This window comes from Cervus elaphus, chromosome 8 (genome assembly GCF_910594005.1).
Source record: "Cervus elaphus chromosome 8, mCerEla1.1, whole genome shotgun sequence".
Lineage (NCBI taxonomy): Eukaryota > Metazoa > Chordata > Mammalia > Artiodactyla > Cervidae > Cervus > Cervus elaphus.
The window spans coordinates 54556034-54568190 of NC_057822.1; the positions used below are offsets into that span (position 1 = coordinate 54556034).

The 12157-nt window shown below is 38.5% G+C and overlaps 1 protein-coding gene across 3 annotated transcripts in view; it reads left to right on the forward strand.

Moving 5' to 3' along the window:
* STAT4 (signal transducer and activator of transcription 4) overlaps window positions 1-12157 on the forward strand; it is a 99189-nt gene that overhangs the window by 86750 nt on the left and 282 nt on the right. For all 3 annotated transcript variants that reach the window (XM_043910541.1, XM_043910542.1, XM_043910540.1), the window contains 8 exons: window positions 398-496; window positions 3917-4052; window positions 6231-6280; window positions 6512-6606; window positions 7704-7840; window positions 8174-8365; window positions 10026-10092; window positions 11007-11115. In XM_043910541.1, coding sequence (XP_043766476.1) covers window positions 398-496; window positions 3917-4052; window positions 6231-6280; window positions 6512-6606; window positions 7704-7840; window positions 8174-8365; window positions 10026-10092; window positions 11007-11115 — 885 coding nt within the window. The remainder of the gene's footprint in view (window positions 1-397; window positions 497-3916; window positions 4053-6230; window positions 6281-6511; window positions 6607-7703; window positions 7841-8173; window positions 8366-10025; window positions 10093-11006; window positions 11116-12157) is intronic.

The following is a 12157-nucleotide window of genomic DNA, read 5'->3' on the forward strand; positions in this document are numbered from 1 at the left end:
TAACCCATTCCAGAGATAAATGTTAAATTAGATTCTTTGATGTATTAAGAGGAAAGTTGCTAAGTCAATACAAGCTCTAATTAGTTACATTTTAGGCAGTACATGATACAAGAAAGTAAAAATATCTACATAATATCAGGGAATTTGGAGCTGACTGACCGAGCACTCTGAAAGGACCCCTCTTTCCTCACTCTCTCCTCCTGGTACTTTGACTCATGTATGCTCAGACGGCTCCAGTGCCTTCACGATCATTTTAGTGACCAAAGTAGTGTGGACCCAGCACTGGAGGAGTGGGGTTGACTTGAGATGGCTCTTTAGGGGAAAGATCCAAGTATAAAATCGATGCAAGATGCTACTACCTTTAATAACTGTGCCTTTTTTTTTTTTTTTAAACCAGACCTGCTCATTACCTGTGGTGATGATTTCCAATGTCAGTCAGTTACCTAATGCTTGGGCATCCATCATTTGGTACAATGTGTCAACCAGCGATTCCCAGGTAGAGACCCTATTCCTGTTTCTTCCCCTTTAATTCCATTTCGTTTGTTTTATGGTCAACAAAACCCACGTGCCCCAAAAGGTATGTGTATATGTGTGTGTATAAATTTTGGCATACCTTTGTGGGTTGTTTATTTCAAAACTCCAATACAACTCAGTTGTATGATTCCTCCCTTGTGTCATATTTAAAATAACATGTTATGATGTACTTGGACCATGAGAGAGTTCTGGCTAGCAGAAGTGAGAGACAGGTGTTCTTTATTTCTGAGGTCTGGTCAGTTCCCAACTCCATGCATCACGGAGCGTCTAAGGCCGTCCATTTGCTCTGTTCACTGGACTCTGGAGAATCCCTTCTCCAAAATTTGAGGTCTGATGGCTATGTTCACCTCCTCAACTACTTCTGGCCACACCCTCTCCACAATGGCTCTTCCACAAAGGTCGAGAATTGGTTTCAAATAAGTGACTAACATTTTCACCAATCTCACCTAACAACACTACAGATTTTCAAGTTGATTATAGATTTAAATCCATTCTAGGCTCAAATTGGCTTCTAATGCCATCTGGTGGTTATTTAAGATATGGATGAAAAATTGGCCTCAAGTTTCAAAGGAAGCAGAGAAGAGAAGCACTTCTTAAAAGAGCTTCTATTAAGACCACCAAGGAAGGGCGTGGCAAAAAAGATGAGTCACGATTTACCTCCATTCTCTCTTAACAAAACCCCAGTGTGTTGTCCTGGAAACCACCAAGGTCTAGAGAAAATAGGTCAGATGTAAATAACTATTTCTTCTTGATGCAAAGCAAATGTGCCTTCCAAAGGGAAGAATTTTTCTACCTCGGGTCCTAGCAGTAGGAATAGTCATAATGAGGCAGGTCCAAGCGTTCCCTCCCTTTTGTCTAATGTGCTTAATAAGAAAACAGCATAGAAAATGCCTCAGCCTTGTACCCTCTCATCCTCTGGTGCCCTGCGTCTGAGTCAGATTAACTACAGACAGGAAGGCTGTGAAGAGTGTCCTGTGCCTTGCTTCCTTTCAGCCTGCAGTGAGAAGAACAGAACTCACTAGAAAAGTTCAGTTCAGTTGCTCAGTCATGTCCGACTCTTCCCAACCCCATGAACTGCAGCACGCCAGGCTTCCCTGTCCATCACCAACTCCCGGAGCCTACTCAAACTCATGCCATTGAGTCGGTGATGCCTTTCAACCATCTCATCCTCCGTCGTCCCCTTCTCCTCCTGCCTTCAATCTTTCCCAGCATCAGGGTCTTTTCAAATGAGTCAGTTCTTCGTATCAGGTGGCTGAAGTATTGGAGCTTCAGCTTTAGCATCAGTCCTCCCAGTGAATATTCAGGACTGATTCCCTTTAGGATGGACTGGTTGAACCTCCTTGCAGTCCAAGAGAGTCTCAAGTCTTCTCCAACATTATTGTTCAAAAGTATCAATTCTTTGGTGCTCAGCTTTCTTTATGGTTGAAATCTCACATCTGTTCATGACTACTGAAAAACCTTAGCTTTGACTAGATGGATCTTTGTTGGCAAAGTAATGTCTCTGCTTTTTGATATGCTATCTAGGTTGGTCATAGCTTTCCTTCCAAGGAACAAGTGTCTTTTAATTTGCAGTGATTTTGGAGCCCCAAAAAATAAAGTCTGTCACTGTTTCCATTGTTTCCCCATCTATTTGCCATGAAGTGATGAGACCGGATGCCATGGTTTTAAAATTGTTTTCTGAATGTTGAGTTTTAAGCCAATTTTTTCACTCTCCTCTTTCACTTTCATCAAGAGGGGCGTTAGTTCTTCTTCGCTTTCTGCCATAAAAGTGGTGTCATCTGCATTTCTGAGGTTATTGATATTTCTCCCAAAGTTATTTCTAGGATATTTCTGAAAAGTTACCTGGTCTGTAAAGTCAATAACAGCCAACACTCCTGAGATTTAATGCCATTCTCCATTAGAAACTACACGTTTAGAATGTTTCATCCAATTCCAGGATATAGGAAGGAGATGGACTGGCCTCAGAGTGCAGTGCTACCACCCTTAGCTTTCTTCAGCATCCTTCTTCTGTGAGAAAGCCACCAGAGATGTCTGCTTTAGCATTTCAGATTCTGCTCTAGTTTTAGATGAGAAACCTGGAGATGTATTTCATATACAACTCCTAAACTCCTAACACATAAATGTACAGCCAGCTTACAGAGTTCAGCATAACAGCTAACTCTGGCTTCTCTTAACTGTTCTGCTTCAAAACCTAAGCTCCTAGATCTTAATTATGTTCTATGCATTTTGGTCATCTGTCCAGATATAATCTTCATGTTCAAGGAAATCCTTTCTCTCTTCTCTTCCCTCTCCTATCTCTCACTCCTTCTTACAGAATGCCATGTCTTCTTTTACTCCTACCTTCTGAAGTCTCTTGAATTGGTTCCTTTTCTTGCTGCCCAGATTGGTTCATGTTTGCCAAAGGCCTTCTCCCCATATTGCAAAGGACTTCTTAATTCCTCCCCTACCTTCCTCCTTAAAATATCTTTCTTGGCTTTCTCACCTTCTCCTTTCCAGTGATCTGAGGTGAAGTCTTCTGTTCTGTCATTGTTGACCCAGTTTCTGTTATGAACACTTGATCTTTTGCAATTGATCATACAAAAGATCCTCTCGTCTAGAACAATATTAGAAAAGGCCATCCTAAAATGGGAGTCCCAAGTTAATTATGAATTCATATTATAGGATTCGCTTCATTAGCCTGGGACTTAACTATTTTTGTGCTTTGGGATGCTTTGTCTGGTCAAGATATAACTTGTACTAACCCATGATAAACCAATTAAATATCATGATACAAGTTTTGTTTAGATTAATATTATTTCAGGGGACTTCCCTGGTCCAGTGGTCCAATGGTTAAGAATCCAGCTGCCAATGCAGGGGACACAGGATTGATTCCTGGTCTGGGAACTGAGATCCCGTATGCTTTGAGGCAGCTGAGCCTGTGCCGCGAGAGAGTGGCCCCGCTCACCACAAACAGAGAAAGCCTACTTGCAGTGACCAAGAGCCCACGTGCCGCCATGAAGACCCAGCACAGCCAAAAATAAATATTTTTTAAAAGATTAATATTATTTCAGAAGAGAGTATCTGTTTAATTATTTGTTGGACAGTGTTAAGTACTTGTATGAGTTGATTGATAGTCTATAGTCCAGGGAAAGTTAAAGAGCTGCCCAATGATTCCTTTAAGGATAAGATAGAACCATATATTACATTAGACTCAAAGAACCAGAAACTCTTTAGGAAAAGACAAAATAAGTCTTAATTTAAAAGCACAACAGAGATGAGACAATAGATCTGTATTGTTAACTTAGGTTAACCTTAAGGAGTTTAAATCAGGAATCCTATATATTGAACTACAATGTATTCAGTGTGATTAATACATACAATCATCAATACAACTCTGTTTCAGAACTTGATTTTCTTTAATAATCCTCCATCTGCCACTTTGAGTCAACTCCTGGAAGTAATGAGCTGGCAGTTTTCATCATATGTTGGTCGTGGCCTGAACTCAGATCAGCTCAACATGCTGGCCGAGAAGCTAACAGGTAAGAGCTGGTGTATATGGAGGACTTGCCCCTGTTTCTGGTACTCAAGAGTTTTAGAGAATGAGGGTGATATTACTATTAATAATAATAATGCTTACCACAATTTATTGAGTGCCTACTATATTGCTGGATATAGGGCTAAATGCTACATTTTCCTTCTCACAGAAATTCCTTAAGGCAGAATATTGAGGATAACTCATTATTCTATTTTTTTTAAATTCTATCCATTCTATACATGAGGATACCTAAGTTCAGAGGTTAAATGACTTGCCACAGCTAGTATGTAGCAAAGACAAGATGCAGGCCAGGACTGTCCAGTTCTAAAGTACCTTCCTTTCTACTTGGCACTCCAGTCTCTAGGGTGTTCTTATGCCATTTCCACTGAATGTACTGTGAAGCCTTAATGGTGCCTTGATCTTTCATATTAATATTAGAGTGGTTATTAACCAACTGGAAAACAGCTGATCCCAGGGTCAGGAAATTTATTTGAATTTTAAAAAACTACCCAAAGTGGAAGTGAAGTGATAGTCACTGAGTCGTGTCTGACTCCTTGGGATCCCATGGACCGTATCCTCTATTTGTGGAATTCCCCAGGCAAGAATACTGGAGTGGGTAGCCATTTCCTTCTCCAGGGGACCTTCCCAACCCAGGGATGGAACTCTGGGTCTCCTACATTGCAGGCAGATTCTTTACCATCTGAGCCACCAGGGAAGTGCCTGGTCATAGTTAAGTATTAATAGCAGGAAAATTTCAGTTTTGACTGCTATTTCTAAAGTTTGCAAAATAGTCATTGGTACTCCATATACTGACTACAGTGTAAGTTTTTTCTAAAAGAATTTTAGAAGATATGTATGTTTTGACAAATCTAGGGTGAACACATTTAGCACCAAAAAAAGAGTTAAAATTGAATTTGTATACATTTCTAGTTAAAGTACAACCAAAGATGTATTAGATGTGAGAGTTGGACAATGAAGAAAGCTGAGCACCAAAAAATTGATACTTTTGAACTATAGTGTTGGAGAAGACTCTTGAGAGTCCCTTGGACTGCAAGGAGATACAACCAGTCAATCTTAAAGGAGATCAGTCCTGGGTGTTCATTGGAAGGACTGATGCTGAAGCTGAAACTCCAGTACTTTGGCCACCTCATGTGAAGAGTTGACTCATTGGAAAAAGCCCTGATGCTGGGAGGGATTGGGGGCAGGAGGAGAAGGGGACGACAGAGGATGAGATGGTTGGATGGCATCACTGACTCGATGGACACGGGTTTGAGTAAACTCTGGGAGTTTGTGATGGACAGGGAGGCCTGGTGTGTTGCGGTTCATGGGGTTGCAAAGAGTTATACACGACTGAACAACTGAACTGAACTGAACTGAGTGAGTCGTGTGTGATTTGGTTAAACTTGACTTAAAAGGGATGCCGAGTTGCCCTTGGATCTACTATCTGAGCACTTGATGTTTAAATAAATTGGGAATATTACAAAATTTACTTAATGTAAATATTGTTTTTGATCCTTATTTAATTCATAAAGCACAATAGTAGGCATTCAATAAATATTTGTTAATGAGTGAATAAGGTTTTTAAATCTATTGTTTAAATAGCAGCCATATTTTTTCAGATCTTCATCAAATTATTCTTATTATAATTTCCTGAAATTTTAGACAGAAATTCTTTTTTCATTGCCCTGGATTGGAACATTCAGTGGTGGTTCCTTATTGCTAAATGGATCTCTAGTTCATTCTTTTCATGATAATATTCAAGACTCTTGGGAATCTGGCTTTCACAGATTTATATTATAATGTTTATTTACCAACATTAGGCTGCTCTTATGGCCTATATAAGCCTTGTTCATATCCACTATGCCTCAACCTACATTATTCTTGCTACTGGAGTGGCCTCTTCCTTCTTTGACAATTTATATCCTATCCATTCATGGAGGCCTGGTTCTAGACACCCACCCACTTCCTAAGGCTATCTTTAGCTCCTCCATCGGAAAGAATTCTTTCCTGGATAAAAATTTTCATGACATCTTATTTTTACTGTTTCTAGCATTAAATATACTGTAAACCCATAGCAGGTGCTTAGGAAATGCTTGGGGGAGGGCAATCCAAATTAAGCACCAAATTGAAGAGTCTAATTGTTTAATAAAAATCTCAATCTCATTCTTTTCTTTCATTTTAGTCCAGTCTAGCTACAATGATGGTCATCTCACCTGGGCCAAGTTCTGCAAGGTACAAATGGGGAAAGGATAGCATCATTTATTTTTTTAGTGTTCCTTTTTAAGCCTCCATTATCATAATTTGAGATTTTGAGGGTTTCTTTGATAGGGTTATTTTAGGAAGAATCTCTAAAGTGTTTTCTTATTTAAAATAAATATTTCACTGGAAAAAGCAACTTGAACTATCATACCAACAATACTACTGACACAATTATTGTCCTAACATGTTTGTTTATTCCAATAGGAACACTTGCCTGGTAAATCATTTACCTTTTGGACCTGGCTTGAAGCAATTTTAGACCTAATTAAGAAACACATTCTTCCCCTTTGGATTGATGGGTAAGTTCCATGGAATAATATGGAGGATTATATTTTCCATTTTGAATTCATTCAGTTCTTATTTTTATACTGTCAGTTTTTTAAAAATTGCAGTGTACTTGATTTACATCATGTTAGTTTCAGGTGTATAGCACAGTGATTCAGTTGTACATATATATTCCTTTTTAGATTATTTTCCCTTATATGTTATTATGTGCTGTAGAGTAGGTCTTTGTTGGTTGTCTCTTTCACACACAGTAGTGTATATATGTTACTCCCAACATAGGTCCTAGTTTACCCCTCCCCTCACCCCACTTCCTCCTTTGATAACCGTAAGTTTGTGTTCTATGTCTGTGAGTCTGTTTTGTAAATAAATTCATTTATATTATTTTTTAGATTGCACATATGTGATATTATATAATATTTGTGTTTGTCTGACTTACTTCACTGAGTATGATATTCTCTAGATCTATCCATGTTGCTGCAAATGGCGATATTTCATTTTTTTATTGTTATGATTGCATTGTATGTATATATATCATATATATATTTTATATGTATAATATATATATTACACTACATCTTCTTAAGCCAGTTGTCTGTTGATGGACACTTATGTTGCTTTCACATCTTGACTGTTGTACATAGTGCTACTATGAACAGAAATAATAAAATATAGGAGAGGGTGTGGAGAAATGGGAACCCTTGCACAGTGTTAGTGGGATTGTAAATTGGTGCAACCACTATGGAGAACAGTACAGAGATTTCTTTAAAAAATAAAAATAGAGCTGCCTTGTGATCCAACATTCCTACTCCTGGGCTTACATTCAGAAAAGACAAAAACTCTAACTTCAAAAGATGCATGCACTCCACTGTTATAGCTTCTTTTTTTATAGTAGTCACTTTTTCTTTTCTTTCCTTTGTAAGCATATTTAGTGTCATAGAATGGAAAATAGTTGCAGTTTCTTACATTCTTCATCACATATTGATATTTAATCTGTATAAGAATATTTTAGGCATTATTGACTTTTGATTATATCAAAATCAGGTCTGTTCTTTGTGAATGCAATAAATTATAGTCTTTGATCAGATGAAACTATGCCATGTTCTATTTGTAGGTACATCATGGGCTTTGTTAGCAAAGAAAAGGAACGACTCTTACTAAAGGATAAAATGCCTGGGACCTTTTTGTTAAGATTCAGTGAAAGCCACCTTGGAGGAATAACTTTCACCTGGGTGGACCATTCTGAAAACGGTACATGCTCGCTATTATTTATTCAGGTGAAATTAGCATTGAGTTTGGTTATTGGTCTTTCCATCTTCAGCAGTGTGTGGCCTGTTGTTCTATTTCTCATGTGTTCAGTGGGTTTGCATATTAGTTGTTACGGTTGTTCCAGAAGAACGTAGCATGACTTTCTCACAGCCTATACGGATGTCCTCTATCACGTGGCCATCTGTACTCTACATAGGCAGAGAAGGGCTGGCCTCGTTTTATAACCAGTGACATGAAGAGAATATAGGCTGGAAAAATGGCCACAAAGAATGCCTGCAGGATCCTGAACATTCCCTCTGTTTTCTCTTTTACCAGGAGAAGTGAGATTCCATTCTGTGGAACCTTATAACAAAGGCCGGCTGTCCGCTCTGCCATTTGCTGACATCCTTCGAGACTACAAGGTTATTATGGCTGAAAACATTCCCGAAAACCCTCTGAAGTACCTCTATCCTGATATTCCCAAAGACAAAGCCTTCGGTAAACACTACAGCTCCCAGCCATGCGAAGGTTAGATTCTTTCCGTTTTGCTTTTTCTTCTTAAGATTTTGGAAAATAATCTCAGATTGGAGTAAAGTAAATGAAGTTCCTCTCTTTATGTTGACTTTGATCATTATAAGATCTAAGGGGCATGTGGAGGTCAAAGTCTTAGAAATGAAATAGTGTGTAAGCAGTTCCTGAAAAGAACAGCAGGAACTGTCCAGCTAGCAGAGCAGTTAGTGATCAGCAGCTAGACTTCACCGTGGCTATGGACGCTTCTCAGCCACCGACAGGTTCATTTTTCTCCCTTCTAAAGTAGGAGTGGCACCAATTTCACCTCTACGTCTAGGGAGAAAAAAAGAAAGAAGTAATGATTAGAAAGCTGTTAAGAGTCAGGCAAGGCTGTTTTCCTTTCTTACAAAAGAAGCTCAGAGTTGATGAGCTTTGTAATTTTTACTTACTGTAGTCTCACAACTCGGAGACTATTGTTCCTTTGCCAGGGAGGGGACAAGGGGGTCTTTATGCTTTATCCCCACCTTCCAGCCTATCAGTAACAAGTCTTGACATGCCTGCCTTTCCTGATTGTATCTAAAGGGCTGAAAAGGATACCTGGACAAAATAGGCATTTGGTAAATATTTGTTGAACACGTGAAAAGAACATTCGTGAAATAGCGATATAATTGTAATATGTTTACCATTCTGTTTCTTTAAATGAAGTATATATGTGAACGTGTGAATGTGTTAGTCACTCAGTCATGTCTGACTCTTTGTGACCACATGGACTGTAGCCCACCAGGCTCCTCTGTCCATGGAATTCTCCAGGCAAGAATACTGCAGTGGGTAGCCACTTCACCAGGGGATCTTCCAGACCCAGGTTACAAACCTGGGTCTCCTGCATTGCAGGCAGTTTCTTTACTGTCTGAGCCACCAGGGAAGCCCAGAAGTATATGCAGTCTGTTAAAACAGTCATCCACAGCAACTTAATGTATGAGCATCATCTTGAGGAATATGGTACAGTTGTCACTCACAGCAGTGACTTGCTGCCACCCTCCTTCATCCCCTTCTGAAACAAGCAAAAGACAACAGCCACCACAAAAACCTTGAGGCTTTTAACTGTTTCTATATCTGATCAAATGAAATAATAAATGTCAATGCAACAGATTACACCTGAAAAATTACAGTTGTTCCTTACAACTAGATCAGTGGAGTAAACCAGAGAAATTTGAGGGTAAGGATTGCATACAATATTACTGCTACTACAATGCAGTAATATTGTACTTTTAACACTGAAGTCTGTGCTTCAAAACTTTGTGTCATTATAATGTTATAATTGGTGTCAGTTTTAATGAAAAGAACTGCATTGCTATAAATCCCCAATCCACGAATAAATCTGTCCTTATAATTAAACTTAAATACTACATTGTGGACAGGTAATATAGTTGATTCCCAATTTTGCTCACTCATTTCAGACCATTAATATGTAAAAGATCAGTCCTGCCAAGAGATATGTTTTTCTCTTCTTGTACATTTTATGCTCATTTGAAATGTCATTTCATCTATTCAACTAAAAGATGTTGTGAATCACTAAACAATTATATTGTCTCTCTTCCTTTTAGCATTACTTATCCTTTTGTAGATTTATAATTTTATCAATAATAATATTTTCCCCCAACATGCCTTTCTTTTCCAGTTTCAAGACCAACAGAAAAGGGAGACAAAGGTTATGTGCCTTCTGTTTTTATCCCCATCTCAACAATGTAAGTAATCTTAGCCACATATAAGATAATTATTATTGAACTTATCAAAAAAGCTGGAAACTTAAGGGTAAAACAGCACACATATAACTGAGAATAAAGCATTTTAATGCTTGATGTCCCATTTTCTTTAACCGATAAGTCTTTAGGATACACCACAGTCCGTCTTGAAGGAATTCTAAAGTTGCCCTTTAATATGCCATTTATTCCATAGTGGGCTGAGTACTCTGATTTCAAATGATGAATTATTTGAAATTCAATAATCTCTGTCACAAATAGAAGAAACCCTAAAAAGAGTTCTTTTGGGGAGGTAGAAATTACCGCCTCAAGTTCTCGTGACTGGACTAATAATAAAATTGATACAAGGTAGATTAATAGGAAAAAGGAAAAAATTTTAATTGATGTTCATAGAATTCTCATAGAAATGGGACTTAAGAAGTGGCCAAAGCAGGCAGCTTTTATACTTTTTGCACACCAAAAAATCAATAACTTTGGGAGGAATTGACAGGACAAAATACTTAGGCTTTGGGTGCTTAAGTAGTAAAGAATCTAAACAGAGTTTGGGTCTGGGGTATTAAAGAAGTAACAAGGTTCAGGCTTGTACAGGCTTCTCGGCCCCAAATGAATCCCCTATCTCTAGCAAAAAGGATGTTCTTCTACCTCTAGAACTGGAAGGGCACCTCTCACAGAAGAGACTTAGTTCCTGCTTTCAGGGAGGCAGAGACAAGGATCTGAGTGTCCCTCCTACTTTGGATCTTTTTTAAGTAACTTAAGTCATTTAATTAAAAATAACCAATATGCCACTGAGGCACATTTTGGGGTGGCTTCCCCTGGGCCCTAACAGTTGCTAACACAGTAAGTCACCACAAGTTATTATGTTTAATCCTCTTCAATATTTACTCTGTTACCTCTTCAAGCCGAAGTGATTCTACAGAGCCGCATTCTCCATCAGACCTCCTTCCCATGTCGCCGAGTGTATATGCGGTGCTGAGAGAAAACCTGAGTCCCACAACAATCGAAACTGCAGTATGTTCCCTTTCTTTCCACTGCTGTCAAGGGCATTTCCCAGGAAATGAGGGTGGTGTGTGAGTTAAAGGGGGGTGAAGATCTGCCTGGGAGGTGAGAAAACACGTTTGTTGGAACAAATCCATGAGCCTAATACAATGGATGTCTATATGGTCCTGTGTGTTGCTCTGACGGTGAGCATTGAAAGCAGACACCTATGCTGACCTGAACTGCTTTAAGGTCTTCCATCAAAAGCTGCCCAAAGGCAAAATATCCCTGTATACCTCCCTACCTAAGTACACTTCACCCCTATTTTCACCATCAGCCCCAGCAGTCCCCACCAATGTCCCCCCTTTAGCAGATAACACATATCAGTCATTAGATATGTAAGTCTAGTATAGTGTTTATGTTAGCAGTTCATGCACCAAAAATGCCAATTTTTCTTGATTGTTACTTGCCTCATTTGTCCTGTCCTGGGAGCTTCTTCAAGTAGTATATGAACAACAATCAATATCAGCATAATAATGCTTTTTTGAGAACTAAATCATAGTATTAAATGCAACTATGTGCTCTAGGGTGCAGTCTATTGTTGTTCTCCAATATTGTCGAGCAGTTCAGAACTTCAGTTACATGAGGATGCGTGTACATCAGAATAATAGTGTCTTGGGGAGACCATGAGCCCCAAGAAATTTATATCTGGCTATAAATCAAGTGGTGTTTAGTTTTTCTCTTGAAGATTTCCAGGGATGAAAAACTTACTCTCCAGTGTTGGTTGTACTTAAATCATTTCGTTATAAGAGAACTTTTGTTATATTTTACACTCACTTCTTCATTATGTTTTTGTGGGATGAATAGGGCTTCTTAAAATAGTTTTTATTTATTTTAAAAGTGCATTTTATTTTAAATTGACCAACCTCAGTTACTTTTGCAAGTACTGTAGTTAATTGGTAGAAAGATTATGAAGAAAAGTATGTATTTAGTAGACAAGAGAATGTTTACCTAAGAAATGGTGACTTACTTGCAAAACAATAGTTTGCTCAAAGGTTATTTTCATTTTTCAATT